Source organism: Leucopleurus acutus, assembly GCF_964270905.1.
Source record: "Leucopleurus acutus genome assembly, chromosome: 13".
In the NCBI taxonomy this organism is placed as follows: Eukaryota; Metazoa; Chordata; class Mammalia; order Artiodactyla; family Delphinidae; genus Leucopleurus; species Leucopleurus acutus.
Window position 1 is genome coordinate 82,140,057 of NC_139155.1, and position 25,366 is coordinate 82,165,422.

The following is a 25,366-nucleotide window of genomic DNA, read 5'->3' on the forward strand; positions in this document are numbered from 1 at the left end:
CCCCTTCCAAATACCCTCCACCTTTAGCCTGTGCTTCTCCCAATAAACATCTGCCGCCTACTCAGGCATGTCAGGCAACAGTGGTATCTTTTTATGGAGCCAGTTCTCTCCATCTTTAACAGATTGTCAACCCCACAAGGACAAAAACCTCGACTGTCTTTTTCATCACTACATCACTAGTGCTCAGCCCCATGCCCAGTACAATAAATATTTGTTGAATGAATGAATGCATGGATGGTGGGTGGACCTTCCAGCAGTCGAGAATTTGGGCTCCTCTCACTCATGGAGAATTTTACACTACTCAGAGCCTCTAGAGTGTGAATGATAGAGTCAATTATATATGTGTGGCCCTGTGCTAAAGGCTGAGGATGCCAAGATGAGAAAGTTGTCTCAGCCCTGCAGGATCACAAAGCCTATTGTGAAAGATACAAACAGGAGTGTGCTGGAGCTGGCTTGTACGAGCTCTGAGCCGTTTCTGCTCATCCCTTCCCAACTCCAAGTTCACTGATGTTCTATTGGTAGCTTGAAATCAGCTAGGGTGGGAGTATTTATACCACAATAATCAGTAACTCCTACAATATCAGGGCTTTTTGTTTTCCTGGAGAGCTGGTTATTAAACGTTTACCAACATACCACTGTGCATAACTAAACATATAATTATATCAGAGTGAGAAGTATTACAGTAAATGCCACGGGGTCTCTTTTGTTTTTTGTGGGTTTTTTGGCCATGCCACGTGGCTTGCGGGATCTTAGTTCCCTGACCAGGGATCAAACCCGTGCCCCCTACAATGGAAGTGCAGAGTCCTAACCACTGGACCACCAGGGAATTCCTTCCACAGGGATCTTAAGAAGGGAGAAATTCTTCCTGGAGAAGCTGGAGAATTTTGGAAGGTTTTTCCCAGTGGATTGCATTTCTCTTCATCCATCATATTGACCCAAGCAAGAAACCAGAGCCTCTGGTCCATTGGCCCACTGACTCCTTTGGTCCCTGTAGTCACTGATCCCCATTTTTCATTCCTCTCTTTCAGGCCTGCGCTCTTGGGCAGTGCTGAAAACTTCACTGTGCTCATCAAGAATAATATTGACTTCCCCAGACACAACTACACCACGTAAGCACCCAGAATGTCTGGCTATATTAGTTATCTACTGCTGTGTAACAAATCACCCCAACACTTAGAAACTAAAAGCAACAAACTTTAATTTTCTCACATAGTTTCTGTGCATCCCAGAATGACATCTGGGTATGACTTCACTGGGCGGTTCTGGCTCAGGGTCTCTCAGGTTGCAGTCAAGCTCTCATCTCCAGACTGGACTGGGGCTGGAGAATACTCTTCCAAGCTCACTCACACAACAGTCAGCAGGAGGGCTCAGTACTTCATCATGTGGACCTCTCCTTCAGACTGCTTGGGTGTCCTTAGGACACGGTGGCCGGCTTTCCCAGAGCAAGAGATCCAAACCAAAGAGCAAGCAAGTGAGACAGTAACCAAGATGAAAGCCACTGTATTTTATAATCTAATCTCAGAAGAGACATACTATCACTTCTGTCGTATACTATTGGTCACAGAGACCAACACTGTACGATATGATAGGAGAATACACAAGGGTGTAAATCCCAGGAGGCAGAATCATTGGAGGCCCTCATGATGCCCGGGTACCATATTGGTTCACTCTTATGAAAGAGATGGATCCCAGTTTTCAATAGAGATGTTTGTTTGCTTTCCATTATGTGCAGGAGAAACATCTTGCCGGATATAAACGTCACTTGCACCTTTCACAAGACTCAGAATCCACAGTGTCCCATTTTCCGACTAGGAGATATCTTCCGAGAAACAGGAGATAATTTTTCAGATGTGGCAATTCAGGTTGGTGACGTCTTTGTACAGTGGGATGTGGGGGGGTGGGTCAAGGGATGGAGGATGACAAATGGCCAAGAGGCTGGACCACTGGGTCTTAATAATATGCTCATATTTATTGAGCATTTTGTAAATCCATGCACAGTGACAAGGACTTTTCCTGTATCACCTTATCTAATCCCACAACAACTCTATGAGAGACACTTAGTGTATTCGTTTCCTGTGCCTGCTATAACAAATTACCACAAATTTTGTGGCTTAAAACAACACATTTTTTTTTTATACTACTGGAGGTCAGAAGTCCAAAATGAGTTTCACTGGGCCAAAATCAAGATATCAGCAGAGACATGCTCCCTCCGGAGGCTCTAGGGGAGAATCCATCTCCTTGCCTTTTCCACCTTTTAGAACCGCGTTCCTTCCATTTCTTGGCTCACAGCCCCTTTTTCCCGCTTTGAAGCCAGCAGTACAGCATCTTGCTTCAGTGGTCACATTGATTTCTTATTCTGTGTCAAATCTTGCTCTGCCTCCCTCTTATAAAGACCAGTGTGTCTTCACAGGGTCCACCCAGATAATCCAGGATAATTTCCTCATCTCAAGATCCTTACTTAATCACATCTGCAGTCTCTTTTGCCATTTCAGGTAACATATTCAGAGGTCCAGGGATTAGGACCTAGGACTAGGAATATTTGGGGGACCATTACTCAGATTACCACACTTGGATTAGTCAGGATTCTTCTGGTTGCAAGTTATAGAAATCCAACTCAAATGATGTAAGCAAAAACTAAATCAAAAAGTAATTTGGGGGCAAATAATAGAAACCAAACTCAAGTGGATTAAGCAAAAAAGGAACCATATTAACTTGTGTAAAAAGACCAGGAAAAATGAACATTCTAGTATACCCAAGGCATCTTCCTACCTTGGGAGTTTTCTCTTGCTGTTCCCCTCTGCCTGGAACAGTCTGTCCCAGACATAGCATTAGCTGCCTCCTACACCTACTTCCAATATTTACTCAAATATAAGCTCAGTGAAGCTTTCCCTTACCGCTACATTTAAAGCGACAATTCCCACCTCTATCCCAGCATGCCCTATGGCCCTTTCCATGTTTATTTTTATCCCTGGCACCTAGCATTATCTGACATACTATATATTTTACATACCCATTTGTCTGTTGTCTATTTTCCCTGACTAGAATGTAAGTTCCATGACATTCCACAGGGACATTTAGTTTTTTTTTGTGGGGGGGGAGTGGTTCATTTTTGTGGCATGTTCAGCCCATAATGGACACTCAATAAATATTTGTTGATTGAATGAAGAGTATGATAGATTTAGGCATAGCTGCCTCCAGGAACTCAAATGGTGTCTTCAGGAATCTGACTCCTTTCATCTCTTGATTGTTTCCTTAATGATGATGTCATTCTCAGGCATATTCTCCACATGTCAGAGCAAAGCCACCAAAGCTCTAGCACTGTGCTATCCAATACGGTAGCCACAAGTCACATGAAGTGACTTAAACTTAATTAAAATTAAATAAAATTAAAATTTTATTTCCTTGGTCATACCAGCCTCATTTCAAGCATTCAATAACCACTGGCTATTGTACTATACAGCATGAATATAGAATATATCCATCATCGCAGAAAATCCTATTAGACAATGCTGCTTTAGACTTTCACACTCTATAGCTAGTGGTCCCAGCCAGTAGAGGACTTCTTTTCCTATGGTTCTGGCAAAATGTCTCAGGAAGAGCTCTGATTGGTCTACCTTGGGCCACATATCTATCCTGAATCAATCACCAGGTCCAGAAGGGAGCACTGTCCTGATTGGCCAGGCTTGAGTCATGTGCCCACTCCTGGGGCTTGGAGAGGACATAGCCCCATTCAAACCACTGAGAGTTGGGAAAGGTGTTTCCCCAAGGAAATTCCAGGTAGTTTTCCCAGAAGGCGGCAAATTGGATGCCAAGTGACAAAGGCATTAGATATTCACTGTAATATGTAGAGTGCTTGGCTTAGTGCCTGACAAAAAAATGGCAGTTGTGATTATTCTGTATTATTTCCCCTTTCTCCAAGTCAGAGCCTCCTTGCTACTCATTTCTGTATCCTCAGTATCTAGCATACTGTCTTGAAATGCCTAATTTCATTTATTCAAAGACATACCTTTTTTTCACTTTTAATAGTTTCCAAATCAGGAAGTGCTTTCAGTTGATAGAGTCTCACAGTTTAATTGACAGCATTTTTTTCTTAGAGGAACATTAAGAAAAAAAAAAAACCCTATGTGTCTTACAAGCAATGGTGTCTAAGATTCAGTGAAATATGATAGTCAGTACTCAAAAACATGTTTGTAGAAAAAAAGAAGTACCAAGTATAGGTAAGAGATTAACAGATTCTTTAGAAGTTTAGAGGAGAAAGGTCGCCATGAATTGAGGGGCACAGGGGTGGCTGAGTGGGTGGGGAAGGATGTTTGCTGGGTCTTGAAGGATGAGGAGGATTTAGCTAGAGAGGTGAGTGGAAGAAACATTTCATTGGGAGAAAAGGTCAAGGGCCAAGATTTAAAAATTCAAAGCAGACAGAGCAACTCCACTCCTAAGTATGTACCCACGAAAAATGACAACATATGTTCACACAAAAACTTGTACGTAAATGTTCACAGCAGCATTATTCATAATAACCAAAAGGTGGAAGCAACCCAAGCGTCCATCAAAGGATGAATGGATAAACAAAATGTAGTATGCTCAATCAATGGAATATTCTTCCACCACAGTAAGGAATGAAGTACTGACACATGCTACAACATGGATGAACTTTAAAAGCATCATGCTAAGTGAAAGAAGCCAGACATAAAGATCATATATTATATGATTTCATTCATATGAAAGTTCAGAATAAGGAACTCTATAGAGACAAAAAGTAGATTAGTGGTTGCTTAGTGCTTGAGAGAGGGGTGGTAACTAAAGTTTACATGTTTTCTTTTGGAGGTAATGAAAATGTTGTAAAATTGATTGTGGTGGCAGTTGCACATATACGTGAATATACTAAAAACTGTTAAATGCACAAGTTATGTGGGCGAACTGTATGTGAACTGTATCTCAATAAAGCTGTTTTTTAAAAAAAGAAATGAAAATGCAAAGTGTGTTTAGGGAAAAGCATAGAGATTTCAGAATAAGAGCTTTCTCCAGGGGTGTATTGGGAGATAAGCAGAGAAGATGTGATGGAGCACGATGAATTCCAGTCTAACAAGTTTCAGCTTAAACTTTACTGGGGAGTGGACATTACACGTGTCTGATTACAGGAGTGGTTTGTTGAAAGTTATATTTTAGGAAAATAAATTTAATGGTGGCGTGTTCCAGGTGGGAGGAGGAGCAGGGAGATGCACTTGTAGCTGCCACAGTACTAGTTGTATGAGTTAGATAGGGCTGCACCTATGGCTCTGAAATTTTTAATCAGCATTTTTTTTTTTCCCTCAAAAGCCAACTTTTCCTTCAGTGGTCATCGCTATGTAGGGAGATGTCTGATGGCTGCATAACCCATGTCCAGCGGGACTTAGAGATTGTCTCTCGTTGTCTTCCCCAGGGAGGAATCATGGGCATTGAGATCTACTGGGACTGCAACCTGGACAGGTGGTTCCATCACTGCCGTCCAAAATACAGTTTCCGTCGCCTTGACGACAAGACTGCCAAGGAGTCCTTGTACCCTGGCTACAACTTCAGGTAACAGTGCTCCAGGTCAGACTTGCCCAGTGACTGGCCACCCTTGGATCCCCAGGGACCTTCCAGGCCTGGCTGAATTTTATCCCCAGCAGCCAGCAAGACTAGTTTTGGTTGCCAAGGCAACAAGAGGAATGTAAAAGGCTTCCTCTAAGAGCTAGGCAGTGACTGAATTTTTGTATGAATTATTAAAGAATTGCACACTCTTTGTAAGATAAAAACAAAACTTGGGAAACAGAGAAAAGCATAGAGAAGAGGATAAAAATCACCCATAACTCCTCTATCCTGAGATAATTGAAGATAACCCTCTGGTGAATGTTCCTTCGTCTAACCAATTGTTTTGTGAGGCTTATATGAGATCATATCACATTTATAGTTTGGTATTCTGGGGGGGGGTTTCATATGCCAGGTCACTCAAAATTCTTTGTGACCATCACATTAATTATCATCGTATTCCATTGTGAGTGTAATGATAACGTTAGCTACAACTTAGGGAGGGTATTCTACATACCAGGCATTTATATCACCATCACTAAACCTCACAACCACCCTGGAAGGTAGATATTAGTGTCCTGGGGAAAGCTGAGAAAGGTGAAATGATCTCCCCTAGACCCACAGCTAATAGTAGAAGCTCCATAATCCTAACCTAGATCACCAAGACCTTAAAACACACCCTTTCCCTTCCATCTCATAATTTTCTCTCCATTCCGCCATTATTGGATATTTGGGGTAGTTCTGATTTTTCTTTATAAATAACTCTGTAGTGTACATCTCTGTACATATATCTTTGTTTGAATCCCAGATTATTTCCTTAGGATAAGTTTCTAGAAGCAGAGTTATTGGATCAAAGGTTATGAGCATTTTACCATATGCTTTCAGGTTTTAAAAATACTATATGGCTATATTTTTCATTTCTCGGATTTATATTCAGTTCTTTTTCAAAGCCACCTATTACTGTTTCAGTGAGATCCATTCTTAGCTTATGGATCCTACTCCTTTTGTCCAATCTACTGTATAACCCCTTTCACACTGAACTGTAGCAACTTGGATGGGATTTCTCTTTGTGGGGCTTTGGAATATTTGTTGGTGGACTTTGGCAGAAATGATCTTGTGCAAAGTTTTGCGTGTGCCATGGGATATGGAGACATTCCTCTGGGGTGACAATTTAATTTTGTAGTTGTTCCTGCCAGGACTGTATGGCATCTATCAATTACAAACCAGTTTTTAGTTTAATTTATTGGTGCTGGATGTCTTCACTCCACTAGAAGTATCCCATCCCTGCTTCCTTGCTAAGTTGGGCATCTGCAGCCTCAGCTCCTTTCCCAAGAAGTATGTTAAGACTCTAGCTGCTCAGATACAAATCTGATCTGGTACTCCTAGGGTTCACGTGACTTTAGTCCCCACTTACCACTCATCTCTAGCACCTGCCCTTCCTTGTTTTGAGCTCAATAATATATTGATATGACTTTAAAAAATACTTCATCTTGCACTTTGTGTAAGTGCAGTGGGGTGGGAGGTGGTGGTGGAGGTGGTGAGGCAGCCTGCCATCTTGATTGGAAATCCTTTTGGTAAGAACATTTTTTTAAAATAAATGTATTTATTTTTGGCTGCATTGGGTCTTCGTCGTGGTGCGCGGACTTTTCATTGTTGTGGCTTCTCTTGTTGCGGAGCACGGGCTCTAGGCACGTGGGCTTCAGGAGCTGTGGCTTGCGGGCTCTAGAGTGCAGGCTCGGTAGCTGTGGCGCACGGGTTTAGTTGCTCCGCGGCACATGGGATCTTCCCGGACCAGGGGTCGAACCATGTCCCCTGCATTGGCAGGTGGATTCTTAACCACCGTGCCACCAGGGAAGCCCAGTAAGAACATCTTAAAGACTCCTGATACCTTGGGTAACATTGCTTCCTCACTGCAGTTTTGTCTAATTTTTAAGGTTCTTTGTAGTACATCGCCTATGCTTCTAGCTTCTGGACTTCAACCCTATGAATTCACTAGAATTCTGGTTCATTTTCACTCTTGAGCTGGCTAGTGCTGGTTTTGTGCTGATCTATTCTTGTTTTGATGCTCTGCACAGTTCAGTCCTCTGCTTCTGACTTTTTCCCATTGGTGATCTTGTGCCCCTAACTTAGTTTCCATGTTACCGCCTACGTCTGGATAATTTTTTCAGCCTGTTCCTACAACACTGGGCCAGCAGTAATTTGGCCTCTCAGTTTGAGGCTTATAACACAGTCTCCATGACCTTTCATTTCCTGTGGGAATCAGGCAGGGTTCTGTGACTGTGGTTATGGCTGGTCATTTTGTGCTCTGGTTCCAGACACAAAGCAGGCTTTTGCTGTTTCCTTTTAAGAGAGAGTTGCTGAGTATATCCCTCGGTTACACAATTTGCTTAAGAAGCTGGTAGGATGTTGATACTGGCATTCTTCATTCATTAAATATATATTGAAGAAAAAAATATTTGTTGCCCCAATGGGTATACATTGGTAAACAAAATAGACAAATTACTGCTTAGCATATATCCTAATAGGACATGACTATACATATAAGACAAAAATATAATAAAAAACTCCAAGTCAACATCATTAGTCACCAGGGAAATGCAAATTTAAACCACAATGAAATATAATGACATGCCCACCAGAATGACTAAAATTAAAAACACTGGAAATTCCAAAGGTTGGCAAGGAGGAGGAACAACTGGAATTCTCTTACTTTCCTGGTGGGAGTGTAAAATGGTACAACCACATTAGAGAATTGTTGGGAAGTTTCTTATAAAGGTAAACATACATCTATCCTCTAAACCAGAAATCCCACTCTTAGGTATTTACCCAAGAGAAAGGAAACATATCTCCACAAAAAGATTTGCACATGAATGTTCACAGCATCCTTACTCATAATAGGCAAAACCCAGAAAGAACCCAAATGTGCAATAACAGGTGAATGGAGAAATAAATTGTGATATATTTATATAATAAAACACTACTTAACATAAATAAAAATGGAAGAAATTACTGATACACACATCAACATAGATGAATCCCACAGACGTTACATTGAGTGAAAGAAGCCAGACCTGAACGAGTACATTCTATGATGCCATTTATTTGAAGTACAAGAACAGGCAAACTTATCTGTGATGATAAAAGATAGAACAATGGCTGCTGGGCTGGGGTTTGGGGGTAGGAAGGAGGAGTAGGAACCAATTGGAAGGGAGCACAAGAGTTTTCTGGGGTAATGGAATGTTCTAGATGTTGGTAGGGATCTAGGTTACATAGAGTATTCATTTGTCAAAACTCATTGAATTGAATGCTTAGGACTTGTGCATTTTATTATTATATGTTAGTTATACCTCAATAGAACAAACAAATCCAACAAAACCATTTCAGATGATGATAAATACTTCAAAGAAAATCAAACAAGATAGTGTGATGGGGGTGTGGGGAAATGCAACCGGAAAAGGCCTCTCCAAGCACAGGATAGGACCCCCATAGGCATCATGCACTTTCCTGAGGACTGAGCTTTCCTAGTTAAGAAGAGAAACTGTACACATAGGAGTCCATGTTAGGGAATCAACTTGCAAACATATTAGCTTCTGTGAATACTTTTAGTACTAATGGTCTGGACCAGTGGTTCTCAAAGTGCGGGTCCCCATATCAGCATCATGTGGTATCCTTCTAGAAATGCAAATTCTCAGGCTCTACCACAGACCTACTGAATCAGACACTCTGGGGATTGTCTTCATAAGCCTTCCAGGTTATTCTAATGCAAACTTAAGTTTGAGAATCACTAATCTAGACCCTCGATACTCAAATGTGATCCTGGAACCAGCAACATGGGCCTCACCTGGGAGCTTGTTATGATGTACAATCTCAGCCCCCACTCTCAATTTACTGAGTCAGAATCTGCATCTTAAGATTCCCAGGAGATTCATGTGCACATTAAAATCTGAGAAGCACTGGTCTAGACTATATTTTCTAGCATCCCAAACATACTTCCTTCTTAGATGATTCATCTGACTATATTTTCTTTCTACAACCAGGTTGCTAGCTGCCTGGGAGAATGAATAAAATAAAGTGTCTACTTAATCTGAGCATGCAAGTACAGGCCAAAGTACACGTGCACGTGCAAACACACACACACATTCATTGCTTCCTAACCCTTCTGCTAGCACTCTTATTGAGTTCTGGAGGGGTCCACTTAAGCAAATGGCTCTATTTATATTTTATTTAAAGCAGCATCATTAACTGGCAAGCAGGCTTCAAATTTTGTTTTTGTTTTTGTTCTTGGCCTGCACAATGTTCTGAAAGTTGAGACATTCTACGTAAAAATATGGACTTCCTACTTTTTTTGAAAATTAAACTATTTGAAAAAAATCAACTCATTTGACAACACTGGCTTCATATTCCACAGGGAGCACTCAGCTAGAGCTGAGTATCAGTGGTTCCCTTTAGAAAGGCCATGTGGCTCTTGGTTTGCCATGGTCCTCACCACTCCTTATTGCCTCTTACCTGGCTGCATCACTCATTTCTGTTATCTGGCCCCTATAGGCATTTGTGTTTGAGACCCTTGGCTAAAGACTGGCTGAGATCAAGACGTAACAGGATTTTGCCTTCTCCGGGTCAGTGGAATTTCATCCAGGGCCCTGAAACCAGTTCCTAGTTTAGGTAATGTTTTGATCATTCCCAGCTGCTCTACTGAATAGGCTTGTGGCCATTAGCAAAAAGAGAGGCCTGGATCAGTGGTCCCTGACTGCCCTCACAGGCTGTTTTTACAGCAATCAGCAGACGCATGCAGGGCAATGTACCAATCAGATGTTAGCAAATGTTCTTCAAGTCGCTGAGCTAAGCCTAAGAACATTAGCTCCTGGAGAGATCTGAGCTTTCTGAAGAACTGGTTGTGATGTTAATATTCTTTTAGAACAAAGTTTTAGAGCATTGGTTCTCTGGAATAAGCACCAGAAGAAATCTTTAGCCAAAAATAAAATGTCAAGATCTGATGGGTAACTGGACAAGTTATTGTCAAATAGCCACACAAAAGGGAAGGAAGTTAGAGGTTATATGAGGTTTATGAGAAAATATAACTTTCTAAAACAGGAAGTTGAAGGAATTGATCACGTTGCAGAATTTTGTCCGTTACCAAAAGATCCATGGCAAAAGATCCTTTTTCAATTATTCAGTTTATTTACAAGATGTGTAAAGCAGGGAAGTCCCACACAGAATAGAATGCCTGATGTGCTTCTCTGCTTCTCAGAATGTGTGTGTGTGTGTATTCATTTCCTATGGCCGCTATAACAAATTACCACAAACTTGATGGCTTTAAACAACAGAAATTTATCTCTCACAGTTCTGGAGGCCAGAAGTCCAAAATCAAGGTGTCAGCAGGGACATACTCCCTTTAAAGTCTCTAAGGGAGGATCTTTCCTTGCCTCTTCTAGCTTCTGCTGGCTCTAGGTGGTCCTTAACTTGTGGCTGCATCCCTCCAGTATCTGCCTCCGTCTTTACATGGCATTCTCCTCTGTGTTTCCGTTTCAACTCTCCCTTTCCTTTTTCTTATAAGGATACAGCCATTGGATTTGAGACCCACCCTAAATCCAGGATGATCTCATCTTGAGATCCTTAACTCATTTACATCTGCAAAGATCCTATTTCCAAATAAGGTCACATTCACAGGTGCAGGGGTTAGGCACTTGGACTTATCTTTTTGGGGGGCCATTATTCAACCCACTACAGAGTGTAAAAACATCCTTGCCCAGGGCCTGGTGTTCTGAGTGTGGCCCATTGATCACCTGCATCAGAACCACCTGGTACCTTTCCTGGAAATACAGATTCCTAGAAACACCTCACACCTTTTGAAACCACCCTTTGGGGGTGAGGCCCAGGAATCTGCCTTTTGAACACACTTCCCAAGTGATTCTTGCCCTCAGTTTGAGACCCACTGTACAAAGACCCTGAAAGCAGAAATTCAAGTATTTACTATACAATGTTAACCTTCCAGCAAAACAGCTTGCATGGAGAGATAATGCAACCCTGGGGCATGGAGTGGTGATGCATGCTTGCTTTGTATTTTAAAAAACAAATCAATTAATAGAGCAGAAGAAAGTACTGTCATGGAGTGAGAACAATCAGATGCAAAGAAACTGAAACCCCTTTGGCCAGAAACAGGCACTGAAGTGCCTGAGAATATCTAACTGATCTCAATGTCAGATCGTGAGTTTACAAAGAATAAGAATTTCAGATGTTCCAAACTATATTTTGGCAGAGCATCTGTTTTCTGTTTTCTTCTCTCCCCACACCTGTAAATAGATTATGAATTAATAACTCAAAGAAAATATATGTCCTTACCTAAAAACAACCACCAAAAGTGGTAAGAGGGAGGGTCAGATTTAAAAGTTTTGTGAGACATGTGGCTTAAGCCTTCCTAATTATTCATGAAAAACAAAACATGACACTTTCCCTGACTGTAGCACTGATGAGGGCTGCATATTTTGGGTGACTGTGAGTTGTGCCCAGGTCTTAATTTATAAAGGTGACTGAGTAGTAACACAGAGAAGTCAATGCCCTTGAAAGAAGAATTTCCCGAGAGGTGGGGCACACCAGGTCACACAGGGCCACAGGGAGAAGCACCAGGTTTGGTCAGGGGTTAGCAGGAGAAAGGGGAAAGCACAGCCCAGAGACTTTACTGTGTTTTCTGTGGGAAATGAAAGGCAGGGCAGGGGAAACAGCTTAGGATTGGCTAGTTTGAGTAATGTTGGTGGGCTCTGGGCTACAGGGGTGGTCTCTGGTTGTCTGGTAACTGGCCCTGGGCAAGTTAGGGCAGGGGAAATGTTGGCGGGGTGTGTGAAAGTTAGATACAGAAGGTGGCTGGAGATATGGACTCAGGATTGGTCAAGAGGGTTTGTAACATGATTTTCACATACTTGCAAAAGCTGGATGGCAGGGGGCATGTAAACAACATTGTCCGCTAGTTTGGCCCTGGTGATAATGGATGCCAAACAGACAAATACAGAATCTTAAGAAAACACAGTTAGAGCAGATTGCTGAGGGGCACCTGTTCCCAATCCATTCATTAGTATCTAAGATTCACCCTCCCCCTCTTTGTTCTAGAAGCTAAACTTTTCCCTCTTAGAGAATGATCAGAGTGCTTGAAGTTATTTTTTTTAATTTCTCTTGTTGTTAATCCTGTATTGGTTAAAAATTGTTCATTTTAATCTTAAACTAAAACACAGACTTTCCATCATCCTGTGATGCTGGAAGTAGAGAAGGTGACATGGGGAAGTGGTGCCTTAGTTCAAGGTGAAGAGACAGAGAATTTCATGGGTTTGGATTGTGTTCTTTCCTCTGCCAACCAGAGCAGAGCTAGAAGACGGACAAAGAAGACTAGATCGGCTACTGGTTCGGTTTTTCTTTTCATAAAATACCAACACTTCCAGAGAGATCTTTATAAATATGTATCCTTTTCCTCCTACAGATATGCCAAGTACTATAAGGAAAATAATACCGAAAAGCGGACCCTGATAAAAGCCTTTGGGATCCGTTTTGACATCCTGGTTTTTGGCACCGTAAGTCTCTTCTCACATTCAGCCACTGGCATCTCCGTTCCTATGACTGTGTCTTAATTATTGCTGTAGTGTCTCAAAGGGTGAATGTTTTGGTCATAGTCGTTAGCTGGCACTGTGCATCTTGCATGTGGGATCAGAGAGGGGGAAGAAATGTTCTTGTTCATGGACAAGTCATCTAATGAATACAAGAGTGGGCTTGGGGAGAAAACCTAATACTCAATTTTCAATATACTCTGATGCTTAAAAAAGAGAGAGAAAGAAATCCCTCTGCAAAATACTTTGTAAGGAATCCAATTCAAATGGGTTTAGGAAAAAAGAAGACTTTTTTTTTTTAGTTCACATAACTGAAAAATCCAGAGGCAATTTTCAGGCTTCGGGCATCATGAATCCAGATGTCTTAACAACATCATCAGGAACCTGCCTCCCTCCATCTCTTACATTTGTTCTCCTCTGTTTTGGTGTCATTCACAGCGGGTCATCTCTATGCAGTGGTGTCAGCAGCTACTTATACCTTAGCAATTTAGCAACCTCAGTGAAAAGAGAACGTCTCAGCAAAAGCCTCAGCAGATGCCACTGGCTTTGACTGGCCCAATATGGGCCAGATGCTCACTGCTGAACTGTGACCAGGGTCACTCGCAATGGCTGGTCTTACATCAGCCCTGAACCAGCCCCTTCCCCGCAAACTACATGGACTGAGTATGGACACAGATGGTTCTCCAAAGGAAAATGGGCATGCTGTCTCCAGAAGGAGGGGATGCTGGGTATGCAAAAATCAACAGATGCCCACATACCTTGTCTGACAGCGTATTATTTATGTAACATGGTGATAAGCAGCACAAGAATCGATGAGATATAGTGAGAGGATAAAAAGACACTGAGAATAAAAACCACAGGGACCTCTATGGGAAGAGTTTGTGCAGACATTCCTTCCCTCTGTTTCCAAAGTAATCTCAAATCACTTTTAGGGAAAGCTCTTTTGAAACCCTCACCTTGAATGGAATAAAAAATTTTCAATGGTTCTCCTCTCAGTGTGTGAGTTCCAGTGCTTATTTGTTTAAAACATCCATGTTTTCAAGCACATCCTGAAAGGCAGAAGCAGGAGGAATGGGATTCATATTTTCAGTCTCCTTAATCTTTGTTGCCGTGAACACTTTGGATGCATCTGTCAAATTCACGGCACTAGACTCCCTCCTCTGCTGGAACTTACAATTACATGTTAGAGCAAAAGAGCATTGCTCTGAATTTCAACCGGGTAACCTTTTGTACTCTGTTTCCAGGGAGGAAAATTTGACATTATCCAGCTGATCGTGTACATCGGTTCAAACCTCTCTTACTTTGGTTTGGTAAGGGATTCTCTTTCTCACATTTTATGAAAATGATTTGGCAAAAGGAAGTTTCACTGACATGGTGCTTGTCTGGGTTTTTCCCAGGCCACTGTGTTCATTGACTTTCTCATCAACACTTACTCAAATAAATGCTGTCGATCCCGTATTTATCCCTGTTGCAAGTGCTGTGAACCCTGTGCAGTCAATGAATACTACTACAGGAAGAAGTGTGAATCCATTGTGGAGCCAAAGCAGGTAAGGCTTGCTGTGTCTATGGGATGTTAAAACACGTGTATGGCCCATTGGACCACGGAGAAGTTTGCAAAAATAAGGCCAAGGGCTTCCCTGGTGGCGCAGTGGTTGAGAGTCCGCCTGCCGATGCAGGGGACACGGGTTCGTGCCCCGGTCCGGGAAGATCCCACGTGCCGTGGAGCGGCTGGGCCCGTGAGCCATGGCCGCTGAGTCTGTGCGTCCGGAGCCTGTGCTCTGCAGCGGGAGAGGCCACAACAGTGAGAGGCCCGCATACCGCAAAATAAATAAATAAAAAATAAGGCCAAAATCATAGGTGTAATCAATCCCATGGTGGATAATTCTCTGGACTCTACCCCAATCCACCATCTCTCAGATGAATCCTTTAGTTTTAGTGAAGAATAGACACAAAAATGGAGAAGCAAGATATAGGGAAAACAAATTTTTATGTTCCAGGATTTGTCAGATTTATTAAATTGGTTGTGCAAAAAAAGTATAATGACTTTGGAGAACAATTTGTAAATCTAGTAACATTTAAATGGGACATACTTTACAGCCTGGCATTTCCACTTCTCTATACCTGCCTTAGAGAAACACCCACATGGGTACCCACGTAGTACACATGTACCAGATGTCCATCACAGTGCTGTCTGTGACAGTGAAGGGGAGCATCTGCCCAAATGTCCAATAGGTGAATGGTGATATAAACTATGATAAATCCATAGTAAGGAAGGCCTGGTACCAGTTTTTAAAAATGAGGTAGATTATAATAAAAGCAAACGTTTACATAGCATTTCCAGTGCTACGTATGCATTAACTCACTGAATCTTCACACAACCCTACAGGTAGGTTTATGGGATTATGATTATTAGCAGAACTCTAGATAGGTGCTATTATTATCTCTTTCTATAGATGAGGAAATTGAGGCACAGGAAGGTTAAATAATTTGCCCAAAGTCATACAGTTAGTAAGTGGCAGAGCTGAAATTCCAACTCAGGCAGGCTGGTTTCAGAATCCGTGTTTATAACCACTATGTTATAGGTAATGGCATGAGCAAATATCCAAGACATTTGTTGACAGGAAAAAACAAACTATGGAACAATATATATGGTATGATATATAGGTTAAAAAGCAACAATACACATAAACTAATTCTATGTTTTTTCTACATGTATATATGTCCATTTATATACACACACATATAGATTCTGTATATTTTCTGCATGTATTATACACACACACATATAAATGTGTGTGGGGAGGTAATATACGTATAAAAAAAGGTACTGGACACTCATAAAAGTGATAACAGTGGGGGCTTCCCTGGTGGTGCAGTGGTTGAGAGTCCGCCTGCCGATGCAGGGGACACGGGTTCATGCCCCGGTCCAGGAAGATCCCACATGCCCCAGAGCGGCTGGGCCCGTGAGCCATGGCCGCTGAGCCTGCGCGTCCGGAGCCCGTACTCCACAACGGGAGAGGCCACAACAGTGAGAGGCCTGCGTACCGCAAAAAAAAAAAAAAGTGATAACAGTGATTGCTTCTGGAAAGGAGCCTAGGATGGGGGAGTGGTCAGAGTGGTCAAATTTTAGTTCACCTGTATGGTTTTGATTTGATTAATTTGGAATTTACTACATTGACTCCATGATTTCCTCCAATCAAAGAGAAGTCTCTGGTATTTAAAAACAAGAGGGTTTCTTTCTTTCATCCAAGAACATTGCTGTCCTTTTTTAGCAGCTGAATGCACAATTCATTGTTCGTTGTACATGTATTTGCAATTAAAGTAAAAGTTCATCTTTGCAACTAGAATTAATCACCATTTCATGGCCCAAGATGGGATGAAATTTAATGAAAATATAAATAACTTAAGATTCAATCGTATAACTTTCTGGAGATATTCAACCTAGAGTAACTGAAATTGAGGGAACACAACAAAGGAATTTTACATAGCACTTGGGGGACCTACAGATATTAGGCAGTAAGCTGTGGATACTCTAAATCTACAAGTTAAGGTGCTTGGGGATCAATTTCTGATTTACCTTTAGACTCGGAATCATTCTTTCTTTGTTAGCAAGAGTTTTTGGTTAGCTTGTGTAACAGGTTGTCATTTGGAAATAGGAATAACAGTTGCCTTTAGATATGTTCAGATATGCAATTCGTGATAATTCTGAACTAAAGTTGGTAACCTTTTAATCTTTATTTCCTAGACATTAAAATATGTGTCCTTTGTGGATGAACCCCACATTAGGATGGTAAACCAAAGGCTACTTGGGAGAAGTCTGCAAGATGTTGAAGGTGAAGAAGTGCCAGTAAGTTATTTCGTCTTTTTTTTTTTTCTCGGTCACGCCACGCAGCTTGCAGGATCTTAGTTCCCCAATCAGGGATCGAACCCGTGTCCCCTGCAGTGGAAGCGCAGAGTCCTAACCACTGGACCGCCAGCAAATTCCTGTAGTCTTTTTTTCTTTTTTAAGAGAAAACTTACTATTTTATTTATTTATTTATTTATTTTTGGCTGCATTGGGTCTTCCTTGCTGCGTGTTGGCTTTCTCTAGTTGCAGCGAGCGGGGGCTGCTCTTCGTTGCGGTGCATGGCCTTCTCATTGTGGTGGCTTCTCCTGCTGCAGAGCACGGGCTCTAGGCGCACGGGCCTCAGTAGTTGCGGCACATGGGCTTAGTTGCTCCGTGGCATGTGGGATCCTCCCCGACCAGGGCTCGAACCCGTGTCCCCTGCACTGGCAGGCGGATTCCTAACCATTGCACCACAAGGGAAGCCCAAAACTTACTATTAAATATAAATATATCTAGAAATGCGTATAAATCACAATTGATGACAAAGTAAACCACGTGTAACAAGCACCCAGATTTAAAAAGTGACTATTACTAGCAGAAGTCCCTTTTATGCCTCCAAATTACTACCTTCCCTTAAAAGTAGTCATTATCCTGTATTCAAGGTTAGTTTTACCTCTTCTAGAATTTTTTTATTTAAAAATTATTTTTATTTTTATGATTATTTTAAAATTTTAATCCTATAGTATGTATTCATTACATACTCTGTTGAGTGTCTGGCTTCCTTCCCTCAATATTATTTTTGTGAGAGTCATCCATGATGTTGTGTATAGCAATGGTTCATTCTCGTTGTATAATTTCCATTTTATAAACATTCAATTTATTTATCCATTCTATTGTTGAATGAACTACCTATCTGGGTAGTTTCCACTTTGGGGTTCATGCCAGTGATGCTGCTACAGTAAACGTATGGCACCTAAGAGTGGAACTGCTAAGTCATAAGGCAGGTGTGTGTTCAGCTTTAGTAGATACCACCTAACAGTTCTCTGAAGTGGGTGTTCATTTTTTTTTTTTGCGGTACGCAGGCCTCTCACTGTTGTGGCCTCTCCCGTCGCGGAGCACAGGCTCCGGACGTGCAGGCTCAGCGGCTATGGCTCACGGGCCCAGCTGCTCCGCGGTATGTGGGATCTTCCTGGACCGGGGCACAAACCCGCGTCCCCTGCATCGGCAGGCGGACTCTCAACCACTGCGCCACCAGGGAAGCCCTGAAGTGGTGTTCTAATTCACATTCCCCCCATCAGTTTTGGCTGCTGGACATCTTCACTAACTGTGTTAGTTTTCTACAGCTGCCATAATAAATGACCACAAACTAGGTAACTTGGAACAACAGAAATTTATTCTCTCACAGTTCTGGAGGCCAGAATTCTGAAATCAAAGTCTGAAATCAATGTGTCAGCAGGACTGTGCTCCCTTTGAAGGCTCTAGGGGAGGTTCCTTTCTTGCTTCTTCCAGCTCCAGGAGCTTATTACACCTGTTAGGATGTCCAGTACAATACTGAATAGAAGTGATAAGACCAAGCATCTTTGTCTCATTCCCTATGTCAGAAAGAAAGTTTTTTACTTCACTATAGTACTTGCTGTAGGTCTTTTTATTTTTTCCGGCCTCGCCCCACGTCTTGCGGGATCCTAGTTCCCAGACCAGGGATTGAACCCGGCCCACCACAGTGAGAGTGCCACGTCCTAACCACTGGACCACCAGGGAAGTCCCTGCTGTAGGTTTTTAAAGAATGCTCTATCAGATTAAGAAAATTCCCCTCTGCTCCTAGTTTACTAAGAATTTTTATCATGAATTGATACTGAATTTTAAAATAACGTGTTTTTTCTGCTTCTTTCCAAATAATCAATGAGTTTTCTTTTCTTCTGTCATGTGGTGCATTACACTGATTGGTTTTCAAATATTAAGCCAACCTTGCAGGAATCTGCAATAACATCAGTTTGAGTGTGATGTATGATTCTTTGTATTTACTGCTGGATTCAATTCCCTAATATTTAAGAATTTTACATCTCTTCTTGAGAGAGTCTGGCCAAAATTTTTCCACTCTTGTAATGTTTTTATCAGATCTGGGTATAAAGTGAACTCCTGTGTGTTGGGGTGGGTGTGGTAATATACACATAACCTAAAATTTACCATTTTAATCATTTTTTTTTTTTTTTGGTGGTACACGGGCCTCTCACTGTTGTGGCCTCTCCCGTTGCGGAGCACAGGCTCCGGACGCGCAGGCTCAGTGGCCATGGCTCACGGGCCCAGCCACCCCGCGGCATGTGGGATCTTCCCGGACCAGGGCACGAACCCATGTCCCCTTCATCGGCAGGCAGACTCTCAACCGCTGCGCCACCAGGGAAGCCCCATTTTAATCATTTTAAAGTGTGAAGTTCAGAGACTTCCCTGGTGGTCCAGTGGTTGGGACTCCATGTTCCCAATGTGGGGGTCCCGGGTTTGATCCCTGGTCGGGGAGATGTATCCCACATGCTGCAACTGGAAGAGCCCACATGCCGCAACTAAAGATCCTGCATGCTGCAGCGAGGATCCTGTGCACAGCGGTGAGGATCCCGTGTGCTGCAGCTGGGAGCTGGCATAGCCAAATAAATAAATAAATACATAATTTTTTTAAAGAGGAAAAAAAATAAAGTGTACAGTTCAGTGACATTTAGTATATCCACAATGCTGTGCAACCATCACCACTATCTAGCTCCAGAGCCTTTTCACACCCCAAAAGGAAACCTTATATCCATTCAGCAGCCACTACTCACTCACTTCTCCCCAGCCCCTGGCAACCATTAATCTGCTTTCTGTAGATTTCTGTATACATGGATGTACCTATTCTGGACATTTCATGTAAATTGAGTCATACAATATTTGTCCTCTTATGTCTGGCTTCTTTCATTTAGCATAATGTCAAGGTTCCATCCATGTTTAGCTAAACATCCATGTTTAGCATTTGTCAGCACTTCATTCCTTTTTATAGCTGAATAATAGTCCATTGTATGAACATAACATTTTTTTAATCCATTCATCCATTGACAGACACTTAGGTTATTTTCACCCTTTGGTTATTATAATAGTGCTGCTGTGAACATTCATGTACAAGAACCATTCAATTTTAAAGTACTTAACTCAGACTTTCTTTGTCTGGTGAATGAAGGTATATGTCACAAAGAATAGACAAAAATGATGGCAATTATGGCAACTTCCACTGGAGGATAACAAATGGATTTTTTCAGAAAAGAGAGCATGGTGAGAAAGGAGAAAGCAGAGCTAAGTCAACAAATATTTACTGTCTACTATGTGTGGGCACTGTCCTAGGCATTGGGAATGCAGGCAGTAAACAAAGCAAACAGGGCCCCTGCTTTCATGTGGAAGAAGAATCATTAAGTAAACATATCAATTCATAAGATCATTTCCTCATAACAAACATAGAACATCATTATGTGATAAGAGAATGACCTGGGAGAAGGGGAACTACTTAGATCAGGTGGTCAAGGCAAGAAGGTCTCTCCGAAGAGATATATGTATTGAGGCCTGGCTTTTCTGAATTTCACTTTCCAAATCCGTAATATGGAGATCAGAGCACATATCTCACGAGGTTCTCCAAAAGCTTAAATGAGGCAGTGCTTGCAAAACACAGTCCTGATATATACATTTAATAAATGATAGCTACTAGTATTAATGTAATATTAAATGTAATTTTACAAGTTAATAATAAAGTTAAAGAACCTAGAACCCTAGGGGTTGTCAGTGCTGATGGGTTTGGAAACTTGCCTTTTTCAGAGACCCCCGATGGACTTCACAGAATTGTCCAGGCTGCCTCTGTCTCTTCATGAGCCAGCCCCCATTCCTGGACAACCAGAGACTATCCAGCTGCTCAGTGAAGGGGCAACCCCTAGATCCAGTGACTGCCCGAATTGGTGCCAGTGCGGAAAGTGCCTCCCATCCCAACTCCCTGAGAGACAAAGATGCTTGGAGGAGCTGTGCTGTCGGAAAAAGCTGGGTGCCTGTATCACCACCTCAGAGCCATTCAAGAAGCTTATCCTGTCCAGACATGTCCTGCAGTTCCTCCTGCACTACCAGGAGCCCTTGCTGGTGCTGGATGCAGATTCTACCAACAGCCAGCTACGGCACTGCGCCTACAGGTGCTATACTACGTGGCGCTTTGGCTCCCAGGACCTGGCTGACTTTGCCATCCTGCCCAGCTGCTGCCGCTGGAGTATCCGGAGAGAGTTTCCCAAGAGGGAAGGCCAGTACAGTGGCTTCAAGAGTCCTTACTGATGTGCTGAGCAGTCATATAATATTGCCTTTGCTTGCACCTTGAGCTTCACCTGCAAAGATGTGTGTCCAGATTTTCAGCCACAGGGAAATGTGCTTTCCTCCTCCCCCAGCTCTGTTTGTGTCAGAGAGCAAAGTGACCGGAGTAAACAAACAGCAACTAAACTAGAATCCCTCAGCATGGACTGAGAGTCAAGAGATTCAGATTTATATCTCCATTCTATCCCTAGGAAGTTGTGTGATCCTAGGCCTTTAACCTCTGTACCTCATTTGCCTTATTATCCAATCTATTGTTTCACAGGGATATTAGGAGAGCAAATTGAGACAGTGTACACAAACTCTCTTTTTAACGCATAAAGAGCTACATGAATATGAAGCAGCTCATTTTGAGGTGAGACTAGGATAATGTCCAACTATCAACAAACCCTTGGGTCCTGGTTAAAGAATGGGGAGGATTAAAAGTTTTGGCACAAATTTTTTGGCATTTGTCCTATAGGACCTGAGGGGTTATATCTCCTCCCCTTTTGTCTTGGCAGCTCTGATCACTTTATCCAATGATAAAGTGATGCTGTGTCAGGTTCAGGGTCTTGGTCTTAAGATGCTGTCAGCTTCCACTTCCTGTCCCTTGAAACTCTTGCTGTGAAGGAAGCAAGCTCCCATGTAAAAAGCTGCCTATCCTGAGTCCACCCTGCTGTGAAGAAGCCCAAGCAGCCAAGTGAAGAGGAGAGATGCCCCCAGCATTCAAGCCATCCAAGCCCATGGGAGAGAAGAAGCCTTCAGATGATTCCAGATCCTGCTGGAGCCTGTGCTCCGCAACAGGAGAGGCCACAACAGTGAGAGGCCCGCGTACCACAAAAAAAAAAAAAAAAAAAAAGTGAATAGCAGGTTTTAGGATCCCCCTGCAGGATTTCCGTTTCAAGGTTTTGGCACTAGAACGGACTATTTCTTTTTTATTTTTTTTCGGACTATTTCTTAACGACAACTATTTTAAAGAATAAATAGAGAACATTATTCAAACTTGTGACTAATGAAGGATCTGTGAGTTTTTTTTTTTTTTTTTGGCGGTACGTGGGCCTCTCACTGTTGTGGCCTCTCCCGTTGTGGAGCACAGGCTCCCGACGCGCAGGCTCAGCGGCCATGGCTCACGGGCCCAGCCGCTCCGCGGCATGTGGGATCTTCCCGGACCGGGGCACGAACCCGTGTCCCCTGCATCGGCAGGCGGACTCTCAACCACTGCGCCACCAGGGAAGCCCCGGATCTGTGAGTTTTTAATACATATTCTAAGATTTATCATTTTGACACTTTTTAAAAGTCATCAGCTTTCTACTGTTTTAATGTAAGATAATATGAACAAAAACCTTCTTTTCTGGTCCCAGGATTTCACCTGGCTTTAAACTCAGGAATCAAGTTAACGGGGCCAGATTTAACTCTCATTTTTACTACCTTTCAGAGATATTTTTGAAAAGTGAATTATATATGACTTCTTCAGAAGTGAAATTTTTTACTCCAAGAATTCTATGTAACTGCTACAGATTTCCATTCTGATAGCCTCTGAGCCTTCATATGTTATTTTTTGATGCCTTCTCCCCTAGTGTGTTTCTATCACCTTGTGGAGACCCCAGATGGAGTCAGCATTTGGAATGACAAATAATCACTGGATCCACCTGTTGTTTTCACCTTTCCCAGATGCTCTGGGTGAGAAGGTGAGAGGGTGATGTGTTACATTAACTATGTGCCAAATGTCTGACACTTCCTACAACAGCATGCATCACATTTATATTCTTATTTTTGGTCTACAGTAGAAAATAGTGTCATCGCCAAAGGCATCCCAAGGAAAGTCACATTTTGTAAGATCTGTTTTTTGTACTTAAATCCATTCTGTCATAGTAATTGCAAAGTATTCACTGCTTCATCTCTGTATTGGAGATCTGCTTTCTTGTAACACTGCCTGATTTCATGTAGCATTGGTTATGGACTTGCATTCCTCTCTTTAGAGGGAACCATTTTTAAAACCCTTCCTAATTCTAGCTTGGCAATGTAGATGTCTTAACAGTTTTGATAATAAAAAAAAATAACGTGTAATTCGCGTTTACCAAAGTATTCCCTTTACTTTTTCTCAGAAGATCCCCAAATCAGTTAGCTCATTCACTGACACATTCATTCAACATATACGCACTGAGGCACTTTGACATACAAAGATATGTTTTTAGTCTCTGCCCCCAGTTCCTAACACAGAGCTCTTAAATCCCCTGGAATTTAGAATTGTCTTGTGTTCTAATGAGGCCACTCTTGGTGGGCTCCTGGATAACTTCAGGAAGGGAGCTGGTCACCAGAAAGACCAAGCCATGATTAGAAGCTTAGAACTTTCAGTCCTACCACCTTATCCTCTAGAGTGGGGAGGGGTTGGAAATTGAGTTAATAATCGATTTTGACTATGTGATAAAGCCTCCATAAAAATCCCTACACTGTGGGGTTAAGAAAGCTTCCATATTGATGAATACATCCACATTTCGGGAGGGTGGTACACCCCCAACTCCACAAGGACAAAAGCGTCTGCACTCAGAACACTTCTGGCCCTCACTCTATGTAACTCTTCATCTGGCTGTTCATCTGTATCTTTTAACATATCCTTTATAATAAATGGGTAAATGTAAGTGTTTCCCTGAGTTCTATGAGCCACTACAGCAAATTACTGAACCTGAAGAGGGGGTTATAGGAGCCCCCAATTTATAACCAGTTGGTCAGAAGTACAGGTGACAACCCTGGACATGACTGGTGTCTGAAGTGGGGGACAATCTTGCAGGACTGAACCCTTAACCTGTGGGGTCTATGCTAACTCCAGGTAATTAATGTCATAATTGAATTGCAAGACACCCAGTTGGTGTCTGGAGAGTTGAAGAATTGGTTGGTGTGGGAAAACCCCACGCACATTTGGTGTCAGAAGTGTTACAAGTAGATTATAGGTAAACAGGAGTTTTCTTTTAGGCACTTACTAGAGATCAATGATAAATAAGGTTGCCAATCTCATGGAGATGTAAGGAGATGGACATTAATCAAATAATTCAAACAAATATAAACTTGTAACTTATGATGAGTATCATGATGAAGAAGGTAAAAGATGCTCTGAGAGCCTATAATAGGGGAACTTGACCTATTTGGGGAAATCAGAGAAATCTTCCCTGAGGAAGGAGCTCTTCAGCTGAAATTTGAAGGATAAGTTCTAGATAACTATGTGAGTTGGGGAGGAAAGAGCATTCTAGGCCAAGACAATAGCATGTGCAAAGGTCCTGGGGCTGACAAAAAGCATAGAAGGTTTGCAGAATTTAAAGGAGACCTGTATGCCTGCTCCATAAATAGTATGGGGAAGTAAGAAATGAGATAAGACTGGACAGGCAGGGGTTGGACTACATAGAGCCTTGAAGGTCATGGCAAGGAGTTTTGTCTTTATCTTAAGAAAGACCAATGGAGACCCATTGAAGGGTTTTAAGTAGGAGCCTGGTAAGATTATATTTCATTTTTAAAAGATCATTCTGATCGCCAAGAGTGGTGGTAGATATAGTTTTAATTTTCATTTCAGTCTTTCCCTACTCTGTGAAACACATGTCCCAGATTTGCAGCAAAATGGACTGATTCTTTTTCCTCTCCTGCTCCTCCTCTCCCGGCAGTGAGAGCACCAAGTCCTAACCACTGGAACACCAGGGAATTCCCATTATGCCTTGATTTTTAGAATATCTCCTGTCCCAAGTTGGTGGAGATGAGAACACTCGTTGAGCTTTGGGTCAGGGTCAAGAACGTGCCAAATCTAGAGACAAGGGGCAGTCAACAGAGCCCACAGATGCATTCCATCCTGTGGAGTAAGGCCTAAAATCAAGGTCTAATATTACGTGCTGCCTTAACATCTGGTGAAACCAGGAAGGCCTAGTTTGGCTTAACTGCAAGTTTTTCTTCTTGGTCTGATTGAAAATGTCACCTAGTTAAACAACCTTCCTCATCAGATGGACCAGATGCAGTTTCTGCTGAACCCTGCATAGTGGATTTGTGTTCCCCACCAGGCCATGGAATTATCCAAAAGAGCCAACGACAT

General features: G+C 42.2%; 1 protein-coding gene across 1 annotated transcript in view; it reads left to right on the top strand.

Moving 5' to 3' along the window:
- Positions 1 to 21,285, top strand: part of P2RX7 (purinergic receptor P2X 7) — a gene marked incomplete at its 3' end in the record, with an annotated part of 51,886 nt that extends 30,601 nt beyond the window's left edge. Inside the window, exons 6-13 of the mRNA XM_082852879.1 lie at positions 1,029 to 1,109; positions 1,733 to 1,862; positions 5,420 to 5,556; positions 13,013 to 13,103; positions 14,381 to 14,446; positions 14,534 to 14,683; positions 16,882 to 16,983; positions 20,788 to 21,285. Of these exons, the coding sequence (XP_082709005.1) occupies positions 1,029 to 1,109; positions 1,733 to 1,862; positions 5,420 to 5,556; positions 13,013 to 13,103; positions 14,381 to 14,446; positions 14,534 to 14,683; positions 16,882 to 16,983; positions 20,788 to 21,285 (1,255 nt within the window). The remainder of the gene's footprint in view (positions 1 to 1,028; positions 1,110 to 1,732; positions 1,863 to 5,419; positions 5,557 to 13,012; positions 13,104 to 14,380; positions 14,447 to 14,533; positions 14,684 to 16,881; positions 16,984 to 20,787) is intronic.
- Between the last annotated feature and the right edge of the window lie 4,081 nt (positions 21,286 to 25,366).